Source organism: Hyperoodon ampullatus, assembly GCF_949752795.1.
Source record: "Hyperoodon ampullatus genome assembly, chromosome: 1".
NCBI classification, from domain to species: Eukaryota; Metazoa; Chordata; class Mammalia; order Artiodactyla; family Ziphiidae; genus Hyperoodon; species Hyperoodon ampullatus.
The window spans coordinates 71,931,799-71,957,051 of NC_136914.1; the positions used below are offsets into that span (position 1 = coordinate 71,931,799).

The following is a 25,253-nucleotide window of genomic DNA, read 5'->3' on the forward strand; positions in this document are numbered from 1 at the left end:
AAATTCTTTGAAAACATTGTGTAATTGCTATAAAGTTTTCTAAGTTCTGAAATTTCTTCATTTTTGTGTATATTCTACACCAGTGTCAGTTTGCTGATTGACACTAGTCTGCTCACCACATGCTGAGTAGTGGTTTTTCCTAAAACTTTGTATCTTCATTTGTACCCAAGGTTATTTAACTTAGAAAAGTGAAATGCTTTTCTCTATATTTCTCTACAGTTACTAAATTTTTCTTTTTTAGTTTCAGTAGAGAACAACTCTACTCAAAAGTAAAATTTGGTCTTTTGTTTGAGGGTGATGTTCATTGTCAGTATATAAAAGTCAGAAAAATACGCCTCTAGGGTTTGGAGCTCTAAGAGATTTCTACTTTCTGCATTATGGATTTCTGAAATAAGCTTTTGTATGATCTTATAATTTTGGAATCAGAAAAAAAATTAATAAAGATACCAAGTAAAACAGTACCAAAGCAAGAAAGATCAGAAATATTGAGGTAGAAAAAGCATAATAATTTATGAAAACTATTAGTTTTATATAATTAGAGTATTGGGTTGATATGGGGAAAGTGTCAAGAGTTAAAGCCTAAAAGATTGTCAGGGACAAGATTGGGAAATGGTATGTAATTCATAAAAAGTTTGCTTTTTATTTGCTAGACAGTGAAGGACAGTTGGAGAATTTTATATAATGGAGCAATACGGAGTAGGTTGGTTTTTAGCAAAGAAAATTTTTAGTGTTTTCTCTCTGTATATACTTTAAAGTAAGATTAATAGAGGATCTACTTCAGTTTTGTAAAATACTTTAGTTCTAAACACTGTAATCATGTCTTTCAACTATAAGTAATGACTTAAAAGCTAGAACAGAAATACGATGCAGTAATTGAGGTTAGTATTTAGTGTGTTCTGAAATACCCCTGTCACTAAGTATTTGGTAAAAATGTATAATAATTGAGGCAGTACATTATGCTGTTGAGCGTAACCAAACTGCTTGGGTTGGAATCTCAGCTCTGAAATTCATTATTTTTTCAACCTTAGGCAAATTAGTTAACCTCTTTGGGCCTTGGTTTTCTTATCTATAAAATGGCAATACATAATACTTTCCTTACAGAACTGTCATGAAGTTAAATGACTGTGTGTGTGTGTAGATATGACATATTTATTATGTAATGTGCAATAGGACCTGATAAATAATGAGTTAAATAAGTACTTTTATTGCTGCTGTTGTTGTTATGATTAGAAGACATCTCATTAAATAAATTTTATAAACATTTAAGAATAATGTGAGTATAAAATACCAAACATGCATCAGTTATGATCAGAAAATTACCAGGTGCTGTATTTCACATTTTACTTTTTTCTGTTTATAGAGAATAAAATAATGAATTCAAGAATACTTAACTTAGTGTTTTCTCTTTTATAGTTTATCAGAGAAGATATGAAATATAAAGATGCTACTAATAAACACAGCCATCTGCACAGAGAAGACAAGCATATAACTGTTGAGGATTTATGGAAACGATGGAAAACATCAGAAGGTAAGACTGTTTTAGTGATCTGAATCCCTGAGCTGCTTTTCTGAGCTCACTAATTGCATATGATTTACAAACAAATCAAAATAACATTTCTATGAGGATATTTATATTTTAGTAAATAATTGTTCCATTTTTTATTTTGAAATATGATTTAAATTTTTCTTAGGATTTATTAAAGGTCAGCCTGTTTTCAGATATTTTGATACCTTATACTAGAATAAATAAGGTAACGCATGTCTGAGAGCTTAAAGTCGTAGAGCATTGTTTCATCTGTTAAATGGCATTATTATAAAAGGTTTGTCAAATAAACATGTGGATCCCAAAGTTTGATTTTTTTTTAAATTTATTAATATAGTTTTGGCTGTGTTGGGTCTTCGTTGCTGCGTGTGGGCTTTTTCTAGTTGCGGCAAGCAGTCTACTCTTCATTGTGGTGTGCGGGCTTCTCACTGCGGTGGTTTCTCTTGTTGTGGAGCGCAGGCTCTAGGCGCACGGGCTTCAGTAGTTGTGGCACGCGGGCTCAGTAGTTGTGGTGCATGGCTTAGTTGCTCTGTGGCATGTGGGATCTTCCCAGACCAGGGCTCAAACCCGTGTCCTCTCCATTGGCAGGCGGATTCTTAACCATTGTGCCACCAAGGAGGCCCCACCAAAGTTTTTTTTTTAATTATGGAGAGCAGTTCCTAAAGTCTTTAGAAGGCAAAGTCTGTTGATGATAAAGACTGCATGATACAGTTGTGTAATTTATATTTTATTCCTTTTTCTACCCTTAAGTCCTCAAACTGTCTTACAGATAGTAATTTTTTAGGGCAGGAAAAGTGTATGGCCTAAAACCTCAACTTGATCCCCAATTGTAGAAAGCTACATTAAAAAAAAAGTCTGTTAAGTTTTTTTTTCTTTTTCTTTTTTTAGTAACAGTGTCAAACAAAATGTCTTTTTCCTAATGTTTCTATTCTTTTGTCAAAGTCAAGCAATTATATTGTAGCATATATTTTTCTCTGCCAGTTTGAATAGTGAAATGAAATTAAAAAGAATCTGGGACAGATTACCAAGTAGGAGTATGAAAAAATAACAAAGTTTACTAGACTGTCAGTGGTAACATTTGGAAATGAGAAAATACAGGAAACTATTCCATCAACTCAGTATTTTTATTAATATAGAAGAAGGTTTGCTTGGGAGGGGAGGGATAAATTGGGAGATAGGGATCGATATATACACACTACTATGTATAAAATAGACAACTAATAAGGACCTACTGTATAGCACAGGGAACTCTTCTCAGTACTCTGTAATGACCTATATGGGAAAAGAATCTAAAAAAGAGTAGATATATGTATATGAAAACTGATTCACTTTGCTCTACACGTGAAACTAACACAACATTGTAAATCAACTATACTTCAATAAAATTTTTTTTTTTAAAAGGTGTTCTTATGTTTTTGTTTTCACTTTCTAAAAGAGGCATCTGATGAAATACTCTGGGAAGAAGAAGAAGAAAGAAGGAAAAAAAATACCACTGACTTTAATGAAACATACATAGACTTAAAAAAAACCTCTCCATTTCCCTTCCCCATATTATTTTAAAGTAATATGAACAGAAATAAATGAGTATAAGTTTCATGGGAGAAAGTGCTAGAATGGTCAAAAACTCAGTAAGACTATTTATATGAAATATCTCAGCGATACGTAGATATTAGTAAAGGACTTGGAGATCCAATGGAGTCTATTGCCACTAGTATATTTTAGATTTGGAGTTTGTGGTAAGCTGAATGGAGCCCACAAAGCTAACTACATTTGAATGAAGGAAAAAAAAGATTTGACCACTTCTCACCACCTGTTGTGCTACCACCCTGGTTCAGCCCTCATCCCTTTCCTGGATAATTGTGGTAGCTGCCTGAGGGTCTCCTTCTGTATACTTGTGCTCTTTTGAAATTTGTTCTTCACTTAGCAGAGTAATCTATTTAAGATATAAATCAAATTTGCTCAATACCCCGTAATGGCTCAGAGTAAAAGTTAAAATCTTTACAAAGATCTGTAAGGCTCTACATGATCTGTCCTCTCCTGCACCCTCCTCTCTTCCGTTTTCTGTCTTTTCCATTTCTCTCACTCAATGTGCTCTGCCCAGATGGAATCCTTGCTGCAGGAATGCAGATGTCCTCCTGGCTAACTCGTTATCTCTTTTTTGGGCTCTTCTTTCCTTGAGGCCTACCCTGACACCTCTATTTAAAATTGCAAATTGCAAACCATGTCCCCCCGACCCCCTCTTGGTTGTTTGGCACCCTTGTTGATCCCTCTTACTTAGCTTCACACTTTCTTTTCCTCATGTCAGGAATCAGCTTCTAAGTTATAATATAATTGACTTATTTGTTATGTTTGTCTCCCTTCTGTCCCCTACCCTGAAAATGTTAGCCTCAGAAGGCGGGGTGGGGGGAGGTCTTTGTCTATTTTGTTTATTACTGTGTCCCAAATTCAAGGGGATTCTGTCCTTAAACCCCATTTTGATTTCCCACCCTGGTGAATTTTACGGGATCTTTTGTGATTTATGAGAATGTTTGTTTTCTGCTTAAGGTCTTTTCAAGTTGAATAGCTTCTTAAATCTCTTTTTTCCTAGGCTTTCACCTTAATTTCCACCCCCTAAGATTTTACCATTATGGTGGTGAGAAGATTTCCCCCTAAGTCTTCAAAGAGTTGGCCTAAATTATCTGCTTTATGCTTCCTTTTCTCCAAACCCCAGTCTCTCACATACCCTTCTTAGGGGATTAGGGCTTGGGCGGAAGTATCTTAGTAGGGCTCCCACTAAAACAGCTGCATGGGAGGGAAGAGAGGAGTTGAGTGAAATTAACCTCTACTAGAAGCTTTATGGTGACCTGATTTATTTTCTCAGTGTCATTTTTCTCAATTGATTTTACCATGTCATACTCTTTTTATTTATTACAGGCTTCATGTAAAAAGGCAGAGCATTGTTGTTAGATCAGTGGTTTTTAAATCATAGCCTGACAAGCCCCAGGTTTCCTGGAGGTATCTCAGGGACAGGGATAAATGTGTAGAGTTCGGCTTTTATCTGGTATATTCTGTTTCTGTTTAAGATTTCTCTTGGGAAACAAAAAGTAATTCTTCTGAAAAGGTTTCGAAATTGTTGATAAAGAGATTAGAATGCAATAATATGTAATTTAAGGTTGTTTAGTTGTATATGAATATAGGTACATACACACATATATGCACACACATGCATACACACACAACCATACAGTCATACTTTGCCCGTCATTGTTGTGTCTTCAGTGCCTGGAGCAGTGCCTTATTTACTTTGATCTTCAGTAAAGATTTGTCTAATGAATTGAACGAATGAGTGCATAGTGCCCCATGAGCATTGGATTCTCAGTAATTCAGTTCATACTTTGAGTACAAGCATTTCTGCCATAATGAAATATATGCATTCCTGGAAAACTTATGCTTTGCAAAATTATGAACTTAAAAATTAGAATTTATGGGAAAAATCGGGGTGGGAGCAGACTACTGAAAACCTATGCAATGTTGTAATCAGAGCACTAACAGTACTAATAAAAATACAGGTAAAAAAGACGTGTTAAATTCCTAATCAGTAAATACTGTAGTAGATATAGGACTTTACCTTAAAAAATAATTAAAGATAACTTATTAAAAGGAGGTATTAGTTAGGGTTGAAGTTGCTAAATTATGAAGACAAGGGCAATGTGCACAAAGATGAGAACTGAGCAACAAGCATTTCTAAGAGCCTGTGGCCAGATTGAGCTAAAAGGAAGAAGGAATGGTGAGCAGGCATCATGTTCATAGCTTTGTTGTTCTGGTGTTCTTCATACTTTGTATCCATTTGCTGTTACTTGGTGGTGTTAAATGATAACATGTGTAAAATGATGTGACTTTTACATTATATTAACATGATTCCTTTTTACCAGTTACAGGTAAGCTAATTCATGTTACAGTAGCAATGAAGCATAATTGGTTGTATCTTTTATGTGCTAAGCAGGCATTGGATCCTGGGTACTAAAGATGAATTAAGTGTGTCTCTGGGCTATAAGGAGTAAGTAGCTGAGTGGAAAAACAGAGTAAACAAATAATTACAACATGTGGTGAAATGTGTAATACTAGAAGTAAGTGTAAGATATGAGGTAGCTCCCTGGAAGGACTAATGAACTCTCTGATAGGATTATACACAGAAGGTGGTATTTTCGGTAGGCTGTGAGGGTTGACCAGCAGTCCTGGAAGGGGATAAGGAGGTAGATCATAAATGGTAGCCCCCATATAGCTCCTCCTTCAGTTACCTGAAAATTTGCTAGAAATGGAAGTGTAGGTAGCATACTAAAGGAGGCATGTGGGCTTTCAAGCTGTACAAATTTAAATCCTGGCCCTTCTGTTTATGAACATTAAGACATTTGGCACATTTAAAAATTCACTTGTAAAATGCAATTCTTGTGTGATTTAAATGAGTAGTGTAGTAAAAGTGCCTGGCATAATTCCTGGCAACACCTGATAGGCACTAAGTAAGTGTTGACTTACTTACCTTTGTAATAATGCTGAACGAACTAAAATGTTCAGCTCTATTTAAAGTTTTGTAAGGTTTTTGATTCAGTCTCTTAATATTCATCAATAAAATGAATAGATATATTAGACTACATACTCACCATTGTAGTGTGCAATTCTCTGGTTGGTAAAATGTACCTGAGATCTTTATGGAATATTGTCAGTGGGGAAAAAGTAAAGTTGTGTTCCTCAGAAATTGATACTGATCTCATATAGAAAAATTTCAGCGTGACCTGAATGTACTTTTTGTGTGTGTGTGTAGAGAATGCTTGGTTAGTTTGCACATGGCAACAGTCCAATACAAATGAAAGCTATTTAAAAAACTAGTATTAGACTTCAGACAGATTTTGATAAACTGGATCAGTTGTTAAAATTAATGAATGAGCAGTTAAATAGTAGCCAGCTACCTAATGAAGGAAAATAGAGATAGAAAATTATTGGTTATGTATAAGATCTAGGGACCATAGTAGATAAAAAAACTGATTAGGTAATGTACTGTTTTTAAAAATGATAACTCATTGGGTTAAATAGTTATTTTAACATGTGACACTCATGAGGTAATCTTTCCATCCTGTTCAGCACAGGTCTTATCTTACCTAAGGTCATTGTGTAATTTTGGGCTTTACAGATTGAATAGACATCTGGAAACCTTGCTGAAGGTTTATTATTATTATTATTATTGTTTTTTGATTAGAAATTTAAAGGAACTGAAATTGTCTGAGAGAATGAAAGATGTCGGCCTTTAATGATGGATGTTTTGAAGTGTATATAAAGCCTAGCTAGAGATAAATGACTAAGAGTGTTTTCTTTCTGTTTAGGAAAGCAAAAATGTAAATGTTACATAAAGGAAATATAAAGGAAAAGAATTCCTGACTATGGGTGTTAAATTTCTAAAAGTAAGGAGGATTATAACTATTTCCTTTGTATAGATCCTTGATATTCATAAGGATTTTCTTTTGGGTGTGAAAGTATAAATGGATCTCTAAATGTTGATAAAATCTACCAGCTTTTTCATGTGTATGCTGTTGGTTACAATGAGACTGGAATGAAAAAAAATGTAAAAGGATCAGTGCACATTGCTTGACTTTATCAGCAGAGTAACTCAAAATGTAGACCTTATAGATAATAAGGTAGCCATTATCTTTGTGGCGTCCATCAACACAATATTGTATGTTTACAGTAGTAGGCATGGCAGTCACTATGGTGACTGATATTCACTTATACAAGTAAGTATAAGATAAGGCCTTGTTTTTCCAGGAGTTTACGATATTGTTACATGTGCACAGATGAAATGTTAAATAACAGTACAGGAAGGTTTGATTAAATACTAGGTCAGTGGTTCTATTGTGGGAGTTTAAGAGAATGAATAGATTTATTATGAGGAAGTCTTCATTAGGGAGATGACTCTTCAGCAAGATTTTGAAAGAGAAAATTTTCTTAGAAGTGAGAAAGCGAGGGATATACATACAGGTTAGCACATTAAAATGAGTAAATGAATAGGTGTAATTCCAGACTTTAGTCCTAAATCCCTCAAATAAGCACAGTTTACAAGTCAGAAATGTAATTTTTTTTTTTTTTTTTTTTTTGCGGTACACGGGCCTCTCACTGTTGTGGCTTCTCCCGTTGCGGAGCACAGGCTCCGGACGCGCAGGCTCAGCGGCCATGGCTCACGGGCCCAGCTGCTCCGCGGCATGTGAGATCTTCCTGGACCGGGGCACGAACCCGTGTCCCCTGCATCGGCGGGCAGACTCTCAACCACTGCGCCACCAGGGAAGCCCAGAAATGTAATTTTTTAGTGTACGAGAGAAGAATAAATCATTGTTTTAATATTTATCTTTTGCTATTAACATGTAGTGCTTAACCTTTCTGTGTCTTGGTTTTGTCATCTGTTAGGGGTAAAGGTTATCTATTACATCAAAGTGTTGAGGATGAAATGAATTTGTACATGTAAAGTGCTTAGACTAGTGCCTACTACATAGCAAGTGCTCAGTGACTATCTGTTGTTACTATTTTTGTAAGGCAAGTGTGAAGGTGGCACATGGGGGGGATGTTGGAGACTAATATTTCTGAGTTGGGGAATAGTAGAAAATAGGGTTAGTTAGACAGGGAGACCAGACTATTGAGCCTTGATGTTTAAGTCTGATGAACTGCTTTAAGAATGACAAGTAAGATTCCACTGATACACCAGTGCTTACCAAACGATAGTGATTGCCTGGAGGACTGTATTAAGGATGCTTGATCTGTGCCTGGTCTCAATAGCAAAGAAGGATATTACTGTAGAAATTGCTAGTTGACCATATTTACTACGTATGTGGGAGGTGGTGTAGTGTATTTTAACATTTTTATCATCCTTGCACTAAACATTAGGAGCTATTACGGCTTTTTGTTTTAGAAAGTCATATAATACGGAAGAGTTATAGGATGATGAATTCACTATAGGCAGGAAAATCAGCTGTGAGTTTAATGTAATGTGGATTTGAGTGGGAAGAATGAAAATACACAGATACTGAAGACACACAGCTGAAGAATATGTTTTCTGTCCTCCACCTGCCTGTAGTCTATCATTGGAGAAAGTTGTGTTGACAAGTAATTAAAGGATGTGATACTATCTGTAATCAAGATAGGTAGTAGGCACTGTGGGTTAATAGAAAAAGAAGTATGTTAGTCTGCCTGCAGAAGTCAGGTAAGGCCAGAGGAGTTAGTTGCGTATAAAGGGACATTTACTTTTTTCATCTTTTGTCACCCTTCCCTGGGAAGGACTCTACTGGATTAATAGCTTTTGGGATATTTGTAATTAATATAGCACATTTTAAAAACACAGGGCACTTAATATGCTTCAAATGCTTATGCTGTTTTATTAGCCCAGATGTTTAACACTTTTCAACTTTTATACAATACTTTTAGTTCTAGGAGAAGCAGTTGTTAGCCATCTATAGAGGTACTGGGTTTTCATTGTCCACAGAAAGTGGTTTATACAAGGGAAGGCCTGTCCTTGAGGTAAAGTCTGATTTCAGAATGACAGATGTCATTATTTGCACCACTAACAAAAGTCTTTTGTTGTCAAAGTTTCTTTTATGTAGAGAGTAGGTGACACGAACATATTGTTCATTTATTCTATCAACCAACATTTAAGTGTGTTACATGGGTTTTTTTCTATAACAGTAGCATAAATATTACTTGATCAGTTGGTAAATTGATCATTTTGCAAACACTGCTTTATATTAATCAGGATTGATTTTTGTACTTTGTATAAAGTGTGTTTTTATTCCTTTTAATCAAATAGCTTTCTTTGTATTATATAATTATCCAAATGAATTCAGAGCACTCACAATAAATTGCTAATCTTTCTTCGTCTTATTCTATGTTAGTATTTCAGTCTTTCTGTACCCTTAATTTCAGATCTCTTCATCAGGACTGTTTTGGTTTTTATTAGTTTAGTTGTTTTCTTTTCTCTCTCTTTCTCTTTCTCTTTTATTGTAGGCACTCTTCCTCTTTTACTTCAGGATACTTGACTTTTGGAGACTTAGGGTCATTGCATGTACTGATTTTCTGGGATTAGTTATGACATTTTAATCTATAGAAGATACTTGACTTTGAGATAGCTCTGTCTTCCTTTATAGTTCTTTCTTGGTTTTGTTCTGAAATAAAGACCACCTCTCAGAATAGGATGCAGAGACTGACTGCCTATTACATCTCTCTGTACTTTGGGCTTTAGAAAACTTGACAGTTTCTATTCTGTGTGGACACATGAATTAGATACATTGTGAGCCTTCATTTTTTCTCAAATAACAAAAACCCAACTTTTATATATTCATCATATCATGACACTTTTCTTATAATTTAAGGAAGTACTATTCTAAAATTGTTTGTGAATTTGCCTTATGGTTTTCTATATACCTGAATTATTCTACATTTCTCCTCTGCTGTGTTCACAGACTCAAGGGATACCTCAAGTTTGGAGTACAGTAACAGAACCTTCTGCAGAAGGTAAAAATGAGGGCTGTCCACTTTTCACTGTGATGGACTATCTAGAAAACAATAGGCTTTCTTGAACATCTTATTCTTTCCTCCCTTACCCCACCAACTGGGAACCAGTTCCACATGGATGTGTGTTAAATTTTGCTTTAGTAATCCTTGGTTTGGCAAGGGGTGGGTAGGAGGACTCTGGTTCAAGTTCTGGTTGTTAAAATATATGTTACTGTGGGAGATTCACTATATCACATTCTACTTTAGGTGGAACAAATATTTTGTTCCTGCTCTTTTGGATGAAGAACTTGTTCATTGGTAATAATATTTTCCTCTTCAAAGATGGTCAGTTTTACAAAAATCTTTTCTCAAACAAATTTTATGCTTACCTGGGGCTTTTTTTCAATTCCACTGAATATTACTTAACAATTTAGAAGCAACTGTAATAGAAATAATGCAAATTACAATGAAAATAAAGATTTCACAGATACTAGATAACCATTTTGATTTGAATATGACTTATTTCTAAAAATTCATTTCTATAATTCTGAAACATATATGTACACACATAATCTCTTATATTACATATATAAATATGTCTCAGGGAATGTATGATTAAAACATAGGATAAATCACATAGCGTTTATATTATGTCTTAAAAATCTTTTCACTCTGTGGATGGTTATGTATTCAGATAGGGTACAAAGTACAAATAATGTTTATTGTCTAACTTTCTCATCTAGTTAAGGTGCTCTTAAATAAGAGGTCCTTAATAAGCATTCCTCTAACATTTGGCCAGTGTTCTGTTTCTCTTTCGCTCTGCATCAGTGTGAGTTCTTCCGAGGTGTTGAAAATGGTGGACATTTGGATACTTTTGATTCAAAGTGTTTAAAATCAGCTGCTTACTTAAGTTATTAGTTTAAAACTAAGAGTCTAGATCAGTCTAACAAAATGAAACAGCAAATGGCAGTTGCATTGAAGGAAATTAAGTTTTTATTTCCATCATCAATTTTCTTTCCTTACCAGGTAATAGCTAAAAAAAAAAAAAAGTATAAAACAGGTGTTTATCACTAGGAGCTTATGGCTGCTTAAGGGCTATGTTCTAAAACAGAAATAACAATATAGAGTTGTGATTCCCTCATATAAAGGTAACATAGTTAGAGTTATATGAATTAAGAGTTCACTAAGAGAAGGAAAAGGAAAGAGAATAGCCCCTTGGGAATACTGCTAATAAGACAAAAGCAAAGGATTAGCTAATGAAACAAATAATGACCATCAGAGACACGGGAGATGAATCAGGAAGGTGCACTTTCTTGAAAGTCTGTAGAGGAGAGTTTTCAGGAAGTGATGGATGGTTGTATAGTTGAGGGCATAGTCCACCATATTGCAAAGTATCTGCTGAGAGCCCTCATGAAGAATCTTTTTTTAATTCTCTGTAATAAGAATAGTTGTATTCCTGAGGGGATGATTTGTGCTTATCTTGTGAACCCTGTGACTGATTTTATTTCCTTCTTTGTCTACTTTTTGTAGCTTTTATTAAGGACCTCATTTATATTTGTGCATGCTTTTAGTTTGATTTTATTTCTCTGGTCCATTGACATCCTTCGTGTTTTACTCTCTTTATATTATATGAATCTTTGTAAGTCATTTCTTCTCTCTCTCTGTCTCTCTCACTGGGGGATAGAGAGAGGAGAGATAAAAAGTGGCCAGTAGTGCTAAATAGAGAAATACAATATATTGGAAAAAAGCCATTAGATATGACAAGAAGAAAATCATTAACCTACAGGATATCACTTTAAACATTGGTATGGGGAATTGACTCACATATACACACGGAATAAATCTTAAAAAAGATTTAAGTGGAAGCAACCCACATGTCCATCAGCAGATAAATGGATAAACAAAATGTGGTATACAGTGGATTATTGTTGAGTCTTAAAAAGTAAGGAAATTCTGACATATGTTACGACATGGATGAACCTTGAAGACATTATGCTAAGTGAAATAAGTCAGTCACAGAAAGGCAAATACAGTATGATTCTGCTTATATGAGATACCTAGAGTAGTCAAAATCATAGAGACAGTAGAATAGTGGTTGCCGGGGGCTAGGGGGAGGGGAATGGGTAGTTATTGGTTAATTGGTACAGAGTTTCCATTTTGCAAGATGAAGGGAGTTGTAGAGTTGGATGGTGGTGATGGTTACACAACAGTATGAATACGTAATACCATTGAACTATACACTTAAAAATGGTTAAGATGGTAAATTTTATGTTATGTGTATTTTGCCAAAATAAAAAATGATTTAAGAGAATGAGTAGATAGGAAGTAGATATATGGGTAACCCCCTATTTAAGGGGTAGGCAAGAAAATGGAGGAAATTGAATGGTAGTTACAAATAGGTAGTATGCTCAAGTAAAGGGTTCTCTTAAGAACTGGTAGATCTGATTATGCTTAAAGAAAAAGGGAAGTACTCTACTGACATTTTACAAAGTTGAACATTTAAAAAAATTTTCATTTCAGCAAGGATTTTGTTCAAAAAGTACTACCACTATGTATAAGAGTTGGAAGTTGGGATTACATCTTAATGTAATAAATGTCAGTATTTATTTTCTTTATGGATAATTATGTTGGTTATGGATTGAAAAGATATTGTTAGGTTAATAAAAAATGAATTAAGCTAAGACAGGCAAGAAACTAGTTGACAGGATAATTCTTCATTGCTAGATGGCACTATCACTAGCCATTTTCAAATCCTTTGCAGAATTTACTTCTCGTGAAGAATTTGAGTGACAGTTCTTTTAAAACAATGCCTTGAACTTTTTTGGAAGGGGATAGAGGTGGCCTAGGAAAAGGGGAAATGGGAGCGTGAGTAACTAGAAAGGGGAGGCCCAAGAAATTCTTTACCCTTTACATATGCTTATTTGTTTGTTTGGTTTCTGAATTATATATTGTAAGAATATAGAATTCTAACATCCTTATTTTCCATGTTTTGACCAGTACCAAATATTTTGTGGCAGAATTTTAATGATAGTGCTACAGCTCTACTACAATGAATAATAATAGGTTTCTGTGTGCTAGCTGCACACCCACTGATCCAGAGCCTGTGACCTTAGCAAAGGTAAGCATATCCCAGATTGCAGTGTGAGATAGTTGAAGATTAATCTGCTTTGGTAGTTGTTTAAATTTCTCTCATCTGTTATTAATGAGCATGCTCAGTTGCATGAATCTGACCATGACTTTAGACTGCATTCTCTTTTAGATGTGTTATTGGAAGCTTTTGAAAAAGGGAAGGTTAAGTTTTAAGTTAGTGGATATATGTTTTAGGACTGTGTCTAGATTCTTTGAGTGTTTTTCAGTAATGCCCCAAAAGTAATCACTCTAGTTTCTAATGGAACCTGCACTATATTAAGTACTGGAGGCTGAATTTATCACAAAACTAAACACTTAATAAGTTACTGTGCATAACTGATTGTTCAACATGCTTTGTTGATTGGCTTGAAATTACAGTATACTATGTCTTCTTCTTCTTTTTTTTTTTTTTACTACAGAGCTTTATTTTAAAGTTTGAGCAGTTTGTATGTCTTAATAAGTCTTTTTTTTAGTGGCAGAAGATAAAGAGAGAGACTCAAATTACTTCAAGTAATGGGAAATTTGTTGTAAGGATACTCTGTCATCAATGATTTTATTAATTGCAAGTGACTCACTGGCATTATTCTGGGTTTTGGGGTTAGAGCATTGAGCAAAATAGATATCCTACCTTCATGAAATTAGAACTCTTTTAGGAAGACAGACAATGAACAAGTCAGCATGTGTGTGTGTGTGTGTGTGTGTAGATACATACACACTCACAGGACTGCTGGAACAGATTAGTGTTATGATACAAGTAAAGCAGGGTAATACATGGTCGGTGACTAGGTAGGGTGGGGGCTATTTAAGTAACGTAGTCAAGGAGGAACTTCCCAAAGAAGTGATATTTGATTATAGACCTGAGTGATAAGAGAGAGTGAGTCACAGGAAGGTCTGGATGAAGTATATTCCAGGTTTAGAGATCAGCCAGGCTAAGACTCTGAGGCTGAAATGACCTCAAAGTATTTAGGGGACTATAGAAGGCTGGTGTAGCTAGATGGTCATAAGGAATGGGGAGAGTGGTAGGAGACAAGTAAGATCACTGGGATAAACAGGGGCCAGATCTCATAAGGCCTTGAAGGGCCTAATAAAGAATGTGGGGGCTTCCCTGGTGGCGCAGTGGTTGAGAGTCCACCTGCTGATGCAGGGGACGCGGGTTTTTGCCCCGGTCCGGGAGGATCCCGCACGCTGCGGAGCGGCTGGGCCCGTGAGCCGTGGCCGCTGGGCCTGTGCGTCCGGAGCCTGTGCTCCGCGGCGGGAGAGGCCACGGCAGTGAGAGGCCCGCGTACTGCAAAAAAAAAAAAAAAGAATGTGGGATTTATTTTAAGTATAATGTCAGTATACTTACTGAAAGTCTAGCTCCATTTAGGAGTTTTGAGCTAAGTAAGGATGTGTGGTCTATCTTTTGAAAAGATTATGTAGTTACTGCGTGGATATTAGACTCTGCAGAAAAGAAGCAGGAGTAGAAGTAAAAGGCCTGTTGAGGGTCTTGCGGTGAGCTGGTAGAGGGAGGTAGCAGAGAGGTCTGATTTGAGATATAGTTTGAAGGAATAGCTGGCAGGATTTGCTGTTGGATTAGATATAGGAAGCTGATCGGGGTGGGGACAGGAATTAAGGACGGTGCCTAGGTTTTATGTATCTGTGGTATTAAAATTTCTTGGAGATGGAGGCAATTAGGGGAAAAAGAAGTTGAAACAGGCTCAGTTGGGCCTGATCAATAATGGGAAAAAAAAAAAAAAAAACGTTGAGAAACATGGAGATCACAGTGCAAAGAAATGAAGGACTGAATGCTGAGAGGAGAAGGATCCTGGAAAGAAGAAAGAGACGACGTGACCAGTGAGGTATGAGGGGAACTGGGAGAATCTAGAGTGCTGAAGCATATGAAGGAAATATTTTAAGAAAGAAGGCATAGTCAGTGTCAGATGCTCCAGAGTTGGCAAAGTAGAGGCTGAGGTTGCTGGTGATCTCGACAAAGCAGTTGCACTGTAGTGGTGGAAGTGAACATCGGATCGGAGTGAATAAAAGAGGAAGTGCAGACAGTAAATATTGTTGACTTTTCAAAAGGAGGAGAAGAGAAGTGGGGCTGTGATAACCTGAAGATAAATATGATATGAAGGCAGTTTTTTTTTATTTTTTAAAAGGTGGAAATATATAAAAGTGTGTTTATTAATGGAATGACCCAGTTGAGAAAAAATTGATGTAGGAGAAAGTCAATCTATATTAATTAAAAACTATCTTTATTTAACTTAAGGAAAGTGTAGGTATGTAGTCAGGGGCTTAATCCACCCTGGTTATCTGCATTTCTCTGTTTCTTTCTGGATTTTGCTTTTATTTTCTCCTACTGAATTTCCTAGAGGCTAAACTCTGTGGCTGTGGGCAGTTGTAAACTTACCTTTTCCCAGGATCTTGACCAAAGAGAAAGGAGTCTTTCCTGCCTGCTCCAGTTCGAAAAAGTTCAGGAAGTAACTGGCTTAGGTCATGTGGCAGTGTCCTCTGATTACTTCCTTTTCTGACCCCCTTTCCCTAGTGACCATGAGTCTTGTCTCAGAAGACGACAGAGAGAAAAGGGGTACCTAGTTGACAAACAGCTATAACAGATTGATGAGCAAGAGAAACTAGACTTTGACAAGAGTAGGTAGAAGAAAAGCTTAAAAGGTTATTCTGGATCCAGAAGTAGGTGTGTGGGGTCTGGCAGCATGGGTCACAAGATGTAAAATATAGCCACTCCTTCAGAAAATCTGATATGTTCTTGACATTTTCAGGCCAAAATTTTTGGTCTATAAATGGATTTTCTCATATACCTCTTCTTTTTCCCCACTCTGAATTTTATGATGAATATATTATTTCCCAAATATACATGCTTTATTAAATCCCATTTTGGTATTTTAATTAAATGAGCTAATATAACTCTCATCACTGGACACTATATCAGTAAATTTTGCTCTACTTCTACCCTTTCCAAAATCTTCCTCGCTGTTACAGATTTTCACCTCTGCACAGCTCTTTTTACTTTGACAAGGTGAAACCCTGACTTTGTTCACCTAGATCACCAGACATGTCTATACTGTGCAAGAGGAAACATAGATGTTTTTAAAAGCATCGTTGGAGGATCAAAGAAGTGAATTCGAGGAGGCAAAACCTAGGTGCTATCATTCTGAGTTAGTTTGGAAATCTTGAGAAAGTGATGCCCTCCAGATACATGTTAAGTTTAGGGAATATATGATTCTTGGCACATGACCTTTAGGTGTTTACACCCCCAAAAGCCAAATAGAATTCATCACAGTTAAGTAATATCTAAGAATACCAACTACCGTTCACAACTACTGGTAACTTTACAGTAAAGAGCCTAAGAATGTAGAAGGTTTTTGCAGTGCTGTGTCTTCATGATGTCCTAGAGTTCTTATCTTTTGAGTTACTCATGAATTTTTGCCAAGTGAGGTCTTCTCAGTAGGGAAAAGAACAAATATGACATTAGAGAGTCAATGAATATAAAGTTTATAAAGGCATCCAGAGAATTGTCTAGGAAGATATGCTTTTATGAAATTATAAAAAGTTATTAAATTATAAGTAGTTATAGGCAGTACTTTGCTGTTATCAATTCTAGGAAAAGCAATACTTTTATGAGATTTAGACTACTATAAGAAATGGAAGTTTTATTTAGTTTACAGTGGTGTCTTCATTTTATATATATATATATATATATATATATATATATATATATATATATATATATTTATTTATTTATTTATTTATTTAAATATTTATTTATTTATTTGGCTACCCTGGGTCTTAGTTGCAGCTAATAGGACCTTTTAGTTGCAGCATGCATGCGGGATCCAGTTCCCCAACCAGGGATCGAACCTGGGGCCCCCCGCACTGGGAGCACAGAGTCTTAACCACTGGACCACCAGGGAAGTACCTTCTATATTTTTTAATGAAAAATTTGGATAATATTTTTTCAGAAATTAATTTGATGTCATTGTAATTGTCTTTCATTTTTCTTAATAGGAAGCAAGGAGTAGAATTCTCTGAAATACCAAATTGGTGTAATATTTTTATTAGTAGCATTTGTGTAGACTGAAGACATGGATAAATTACGAAGAGATATGGTATTTGTCTTCTGCAATGTAAGAATTTGTTTATTTTGCAAGTAAATTGGTTAGGCAGGACTTAGAGGTCACTTCTGTGGTTTTTGGTTTGTCAACACTTCCATTAAAATAGATAATCAGGGCTTCCCTGGTGGCGCAGTGGTTGAGAGTCCGCCTGCCAATGCAGGGGACACGGGTTCGTGCCCTGGTCCAGGAAGATCCCACATGCCGCAGAGCGGCTAGGCCTGTGAGCCATGGCCGCTGGGCCTGCGTGTCCGGAGCCTGTGCTCCAAAACGGGAGAGGCCACAACAGTGAGAGACCCACGTACCGCAAAAAAAAAAAAAAAAAAAAAAACCCAAAGAAAACCAACAATAAAATAGATAATCATTACTCACTAGAAATGAGAGGGCAATTTATAATTTAAGAAGAACTCTGAATTTAATTATTTGGAAATAACTTGTTGTTTTGTCTCCAACACTGTTTCACCAAAGTAAGCAGAATTACTTTCTTCCCCATTGACACAGCTGGGGCCTGAAAAAAAATGTTAAAGCAGGAAAGCGCTTCTGGATCTGGGAAATAAGTCAATTCAAGAGAACAAAGAAATATAACTGGGAATTATTGAATAGACAATTAGAAAAGGCAAAAAAAAAAAAAAAAGGTTATTTCAACTCCAGCTCTACTTTTACAGTAGCAAAATAGTAAAGTTTAAATGTTTTAGTGTTTTAAACCAATGTAGTCACGATGTTCCTAAAAAAAAAACTACTTAAATTTCAGGTTATTCCTGAATGCAACCAAAGTTAAGAGAAGAATTGGTCTTCTTTAAAGTCTAGTTTTCAAAAGTATCATAAATATTTTTTGTTTTGTTTTGTTTTTGCGGTACGTGGGCCTCTCACTGTTGTGGCCTCTCGCATTGTGGAGCACAGGCTCCGGACACACAGGCCCAGCGGCCATGGCTCACGGGCCCAGCTGCTCCGCTGCATGTGGGATCTTCCCGGACCGGGGCATGAACCCGTGTCCCCTGCATCGGCAGGCGGACTCTCAACTACTGCACCACCAGGGAAGCCCATAAGTATCATAAATATTTTTGTAGTAGTTTATTATTAGTTTTTGCTAAATAAACATAATAAATCTGTACTAGAAATTTCCAATATTATGAATTTAGGATCTTACATCTTTTCAACCTGCTACTAAATGAATGTTGAGCAACAAGAAAACTTTTAATGGATTCTGAGGCTTTATAATCACTGAGGTCTCTCATCTTTTAGTTACTGGTATCTTGCGAAACTCCAATGTACCGCTGTCCTTTCCTAGAGAGACAGTATTCCATAGAAAGTGTGGAGCTTGACTTCCTAGATTCAACTCTTTGTGTAACACTTAGTATATTTTTTCCCCCTTGGGCAAGTACCTTAATCTTTCTGTCTTTAACCTTCCCCATCTGTAAAATGTAGGTAGTAATAGTACCCACCTTAGAGGATTGTGTTGAGGATCAAGTGAGTTAATCAATATATAGAGCTTAGAACAATACTTGACAGCTAATAAGGGCCTAATATTTGCTATTCTCATTGTTAGTGTTAAAAGATTACCATACTTTCTTGAAGAAAACCATAAACTACAAAAGTAATGAAGTTAGCAATTATTAGAACTCTCTGCCTGCATAATTGAAAAAGATTATTAATACAGTTTTTTTTAATTGAAAGCAATTTCAAGTTTAGTGAAAAGTTGCAGGACCAGAACAAAGAACTCATACACACTTTGTCCAGAGACCCTTATTCCAATTTTGCCTTTTATCCTCATAATGACCTTTATAGCCAAAGGATCCAAGAGTATTCATTATACCCAGTTGTCCTGAATTTGTAGTCTTCTTTAATCTGGAACAATTCCATAGTATTTCCTTGCCTTGCATGTCTTTGGCCAGTAATTGTCAAAAGTGTCATTTTGTAGATTGTATCTAAATTAGGATTTGTTTGATGTTTTCATATGATTAGATCCCTGTTAGGCATTTTGGGCTGGACTGTCACAGAAATGATTCTTTTCATTAAATCCTTTTGAGTGGCACACGGTGTCAGTTTGTCTCAGGTGGTGTTACCTTTGATCACTTGATTAAGATAGTGTCTACTCCATTTTTGTAACTGTAAAGTTACTTTTTTCCCCCTTTGTAATTAATATTTTGTGTGTGTGTGTGGAGAGAAACTTGGAGACTTTGTAACATCACATTCCTCATAGCACTTTCACCCACTAGTTTCAGCATCTGTGAATGTTTCTTGCCTGAATTATTTATTACACTGATGGTTGCCAAATTGTAATTTTTCAAATTCCATCATTCCTTCTATTTATTAGTTGCATTTTACTATAAGGAAGAAATTTAAACAGCTTATTGTCAACATCTTGTCCTGTGAAAATGGTGGGAGATAACAGACATATCTTGAAAATAGAAATTAGGGAAAGAGTGAATCTCAAAATCTATGACTGTTCTGAAGATTGATCTTCTGCATTTATTCATTTATATCAGCATGGACTCCTGGATTTGTTGCTCTCATTATTTTAATGCTTAAATTGTCCCAACTATGGCTAGTGGGAAGCCTTTCAAGCTGGCCTTTCTATTCTTTCATGTGTATGTCTCTATCATTTTTTGAGCTTTCCTTATATTCTGGCACAAAAAGATGTTCCAGGCTTATTTTGTTACTTCTCAGCCCTACCCCTGGAAACAACCATTTCTCCAAGGAGTTCTGGTTACTTTTAGTTGAGGTGGTATTTAGAAACCAAGATTTGCACACTAGGTGTTCTCATTGCTACTGAGGTATTATTCCCAGGCCTTCTCAGTGGACAGAGTTAAGAAACACACACACACATCTCTATTTACTTCTCTCTATATATTAAAAGTCACGAGTTCTCACTGATACCTGATACCAGTTCACACTGATACCAGTCTAACACTACTGGATTAATTCTAGCTGGTTAATTCTAGTTAACTCCTTTCCCTATTTGTATCTCATTTCACTGACTGTGAAACACCTAGCTCTGTTATCTTCAATATATTTTCTAATTTGCTGAGTCCCCCTGTACATATTCAGTCTCTTGACACCATTGGGCTGCTCCCTCACTCAGGAGCCTGACTTGTAGGGACCTAGTGTTCCCATTGTCCTCATTATGCAGACTCTGCCCCCCACTAGCCTATCTTCCCATCCTCACATGGAACCCAGATACTGCTGGGCAATTTGAGAATTAAAAAAAGACTTTAGAGAGAAGTCGAGTGAGCACTATACAGTGACATTGTATTAAGGAGTTCATCTTTATGAATTTATTTTTATCACTGAAGCACATTATTCACATTTTTCCTTCATCACATAACTCTAGCTATTGACAAAGGTCCCCTGTGAATGGGGAGGCTATTTAGTATTTTAATGTTTCAATCATTTTGTCAGTAGTACTCAGAAAACAAGTGAACTTTTCCTAAATTGTTTTGGCATTAATAGTAATGAGTTAAACCACTACTCTATATAGTAGTTGAAACCTAAATTGGAAAATGCTATATACCAAGTAAATGCAGCTAATAACATTTGTGAACTGTTAGAATTTTAAATGCTACATGTACTAGAAAAAGTCATATCAAAGTTCCTAGGTAATATTATCTTGAAAATGCTTTTACCATTGGAATTGGTGAATTTTTCTATTTTAGGAGAAATAAGGATTAACACATTTTGCATGTGATGTCTCTTCTTACCTGGAGATGTGTGACAAGAAGCTGTGAAAGCTCCATTTTTAGCTGGCCTTTGATTTAATACCCTTTAGAAATAAGGTATTTATTAACTGGGCTTTGTGTTCATTTTTGTTGAACTTCCTCTTAAAGTCAATACATTTTCTTACGTTGAGCTTTATGTTAGCCTTGGTAATAATTCCTTGACTCTGATGTTTTACATTTATTTTATTTAGTGCCCAGGAGTAATTACTGTGCACTCAGTAAATATTTGTTGAATATAAGAATCCCAGGTCACCTGTGCAGATAGTCTTTTGAAGAAACTCCCAAATTCCAAGAGAAACAAAATTGAGCATTTTTGAAATCTTAATAGCAGAAAATTAATGCAGACATTTGTAAATATAATAATTATAATTATAGAATTGTTGTTCAACATATTCTTTGAAAAGAAGCGTCCTTTCCTTTTTATGAAGCTTAGCTGTACTTTTGAAAAAGTTTGTTGCTTTATCTAGAAATGCCACTCTTTTTTTTTTTTTTGCGGTACGCGGGCCTCTCGCTGTTGTGGCCGCTCCCTTTGTGGAGCACAGGCTCTGGACGCGCAGGCTCAGGGACCATGGCTCGCGTGCCCAGCCTCTCCGCGGCATGTGGGATCCTCCCAGACCAGGGCACGAACCCGTGTCCCCTGCATCGGCAGGTGGACTCTCAACCACTGCGCCACCAGGGAAGCCCCCACTCTTTTTAAAGTGAATGCAAAGGTGACATTTTCCTGGCAGCCTTGGTTAATAAATCATTTTGTAATTCACTCACTCATCTAGCAAGTATTAATTGAGTTCCTAAGAAACATCTGCCATTCCACATTTGTTTAGTGCCCGCTGTATTTTTGGCATTGTATATAACATGTTGGGAATATAGAAATGAATAAGAGATATTGTCTGCCCTTAAAGAACTTATTTTCATTTGATGTGAACTACTCTTTGTAGTCTCAGTTCAGTGTTTTAAAAAAAAAAAAAAGGTTGAGGGCTGAGTGTAAAATGGAAGATGCATAACCAGAGATTCAGCCACTCAGTCCCTAACGTCTTCACTGACATTGTAATGAGATGTTTAGGAAAACTTAAACATTTAATTCCCTTATAGCTGTTGAATCCACTGATTTTGTGGACTTACTTATAAAGAAAGCAAATTCCTTGAATTTACTTATTTATTATAAGTAACAATATTTATTATATTATAATAATTTATATTTGTGGAACAATTTTACCATTCCTAAGAGTTATTTCCACATACATTTTGTTAGTTAATCTTCAGAACAGTCATACAACTTTGAGACTCAGTGTTTCTCCAGTTTCTGTTTTTTAGATATGTCTTTGTTATCTTTCATCATCTTCACGAAACTAGGTGTTGATGGTATACTCCGTTGAAATGATAAGATTGCAATTTACAACAAAAAATATTAAAGCCTTCCCTTAGTGTCCATTGTATCACTGTTGGAGAGAGAACATCTGGTAATTTTTGAGTTCGGAACATTCAGACATTTACCAATATTTATCTAGAGTGTCTAAAAATTACATGTAATTCTTGCATGGTAAAAGGTAAGGAGCTCATGAGAGAAAGTGTATACTTATTTCTCTTTGATACACCTACTAATATCTACTAATATCTAGACTTCCCAAGTTCAGGGTGTGGCTTTTAGGTGTCCAAATATAGCATGGTGCAGGAATTTAGTCCTGTTAACAGAGACATGCCCCACTGACCACTGTGCAGATGAGGCAGTCACGTGCTGGTTCTGTTCTAAAGATACCCCTCTCTTGACTATGCTGAGCAGCTGATCATCTGAAGTCTCACTCAGAACTGATACCACAAAGTCTATAAACCGCCTGAGTTGAGATTAAGTGTGGAAAGCTTTAAACATTTTCATTTTTTATATTTTAAAAAGTTATTTGTTTAATGTTTATATTACATTTAGTTAAAATTGCTTTTCATCAAAGTCCTGCTATGTTGAACCTTTGGTTAGTTGCATTTTCCCCAGATAAATTGTCTGTCACTGTAAGAACTTCTGACGCTTTCGTAACTTAAAATTCTTAGTTGAAATTGAATTTGGAGAAACTGTGAATACTGGTCTGCACCTATATTTTAGAAATTATAACGTCACATAAACATGCCAGTAGGGCTTCGCTGGTGGCGCAGTGGTTGAGAGTCCACCTGCCAATGCAGGGGACACACGGGTTCGTGCCCCGGTCTGGGAAGATCCCACATGCCGCGGGGCAGCTGGGCCCGTGAGCCATGGCCTCTGGACCTGCGTGTCCGGAGCCTGTGCTCCGCAACGGGAGAGGCCACAACAGTGAGAGGCCCGCGTACCGCAAAACAAAACAAAACAAAACAAAAACATGCCAGTAATTCAAATATTTTTCAAACGACAAATAATTTTTAGCTTGTGTATCAGAGTAGCTTCAAAATATAGAACTTGTTTTGCTAACCATTTCATATGGCCAACTTTAAGTATAGTTACTTTTGTTAACAATGTTTCTTCTTTCTCCTTCCTGACCCCCTTACCACACCTTTTGTTACTTATAAAGAAGTTTTCGTACTTTAATAGAAAGTAGTAAGTGTGTAGTAACTGTACTGTATGTAGCTATATGGTACTGTATTAAAATATCACAAGTTGATTTATTTGAAATACGTTAGTTTCCCAAAAGAAACTGTTAAAGCAATGTTAGTTGCTTTCCTAACATTAAGAACATTACAAATGTTTTTATCACAAATTTAGAAGATAGCAGTTTTTAAAAAGTAGTAGGAGATGTTAAGAAATTAAATGCAGAGTAAATGTAAATGGTGTGTCTGTTATATGCAAGGTGTGACACAGCTGATGGTGGCTTTGAAATTTTCTCAGTATGCAGAGGAGGGGAGGAGGAAGTGCGTAATGGTTAAGAGTTGGGGCTTTGAAGTCGATGTAGTTTTGAATCCTATCTCCACTGCTTACTTGGTGTTTGAATTTAGACAAGTTACTCATACTCTCTGAGACTCAGCTTCCTGATCTGTAAACCAAGATTATAATATTACTCCTTAAACCTAGTTCATAGGGTTATTGAAAGGATTTCATGAGATCATTCATGTAAAGCATTTAGCACAGTTCCTGGAACTTGCCAAGTGCTCACAAAATGTTAGGTACTGCTTTATTAACATGTCTCTACATGCACACTAATGCTTTATAATTAGAAATTAGTTTTCTCCCTCACAGTATTTAGGTGATTTCACAAATCATCTTTGAAGGCTTTTAGGACAGCATGTACTTAATATTAAATACAACAGATGAAAACTTACATCGTGGTACTTCACTAAGCTGTTTTGTATTTTTAGGCCTGTAACTTAATACAGGTATATGACTAAGTGCACTGGGTGCATTGGTTTTATAAGATTGCCTTCTGCAGATGAAATGAGCAAGTAAATCATATATTTAAATCTTCTGAAGTTTCTCTTTTACACTGTTCATGTCTGTCACATTTGTTTAAGGCAGAGATGGACTGGAAGCACACAAATTCTCATTTCATCCAACTGTCAAACACATGGCTATAAAACTAGCACCTTAACCTCCATTATAAGTCTCTGTGATCCTCTTTTGGAGTCAGGGATTCTCTCTTTGAAACAGGATATCATGAAAACAATATTGTTTGTCTTTCATTCCACTATGGGATAGCAAGTAGACACAAAAACAAAACAAAACAGGTTCTTTAAGGAAGAAAAAAGTCAGTTATATATTCAGCTAATACTTAAATGGCAACTTTATGCTGGGCTGCTGGAAGCTTACAGTATGGTAGGAACATAAGATGTAATTAAGCAAACTGTTACAAAATAAGGCAGCACATATGATATGCCATTTGGTAGAAATAGTAAGTACTATAGAAATTCAGGGGAGGGAGAGATCACTTTCAGTTGGAGTGTTTCTTCTACTTATAACCTAGTTTGTACAACTGAGCATGTACCTATGCATGACTCATGAGTCTTTTTTAGAAGGCTGCTTTTTCTGGGTGGCCACAGGAATGCTTGATTCTTTACCTCTCTGTTGCTGGGTATTTCTAGCCCTTACTATCTCTCTCTTTTTTTTTTTTTTTTTTGCGGTACGCGGGCCTCTCACCGTTGTGGCCTCTCCCGTTGCGGAGCACAGGCTCAGCGGCCATGTCTCACGGGCCCAGCCGCTCCGCGGCATGTGGGATCCTCCCGGACCAGGGCACGAACCCGTGTCCCCTGCATCGGCAGGCGGACTCTCAACCACTGCGCCACCAGGGAAGCCCCCTTACTATCTCT

General features: G+C 36.3%; 1 protein-coding gene and 1 long non-coding RNA gene across 3 annotated transcripts in view; both read left to right on the forward strand.

Annotated features, from left to right (window-relative positions):
- Positions 1-25,253, forward strand: part of STIM2 (stromal interaction molecule 2) — a gene marked incomplete at both ends in the record, with an annotated part of 172,147 nt that overhangs the window by 107,995 nt on the left and 38,899 nt on the right. For both annotated transcript variants that reach the window (XM_079704871.1, XM_079704870.1), the window contains one exon: positions 1,414-1,528. In XM_079704871.1, coding sequence (XP_079560997.1) covers positions 1,414-1,528 — 115 coding nt within the window. The remainder of the gene's footprint in view (positions 1-1,413; positions 1,529-25,253) is intronic.
- LOC307053473 lies at positions 14,119-17,428 on the forward strand. Its single transcript, XR_013810908.1, has 3 exons — positions 14,119-15,012; positions 16,988-17,086; positions 17,184-17,428. It is a non-coding gene; the product is annotated as an uncharacterized lncRNA (long non-coding RNA).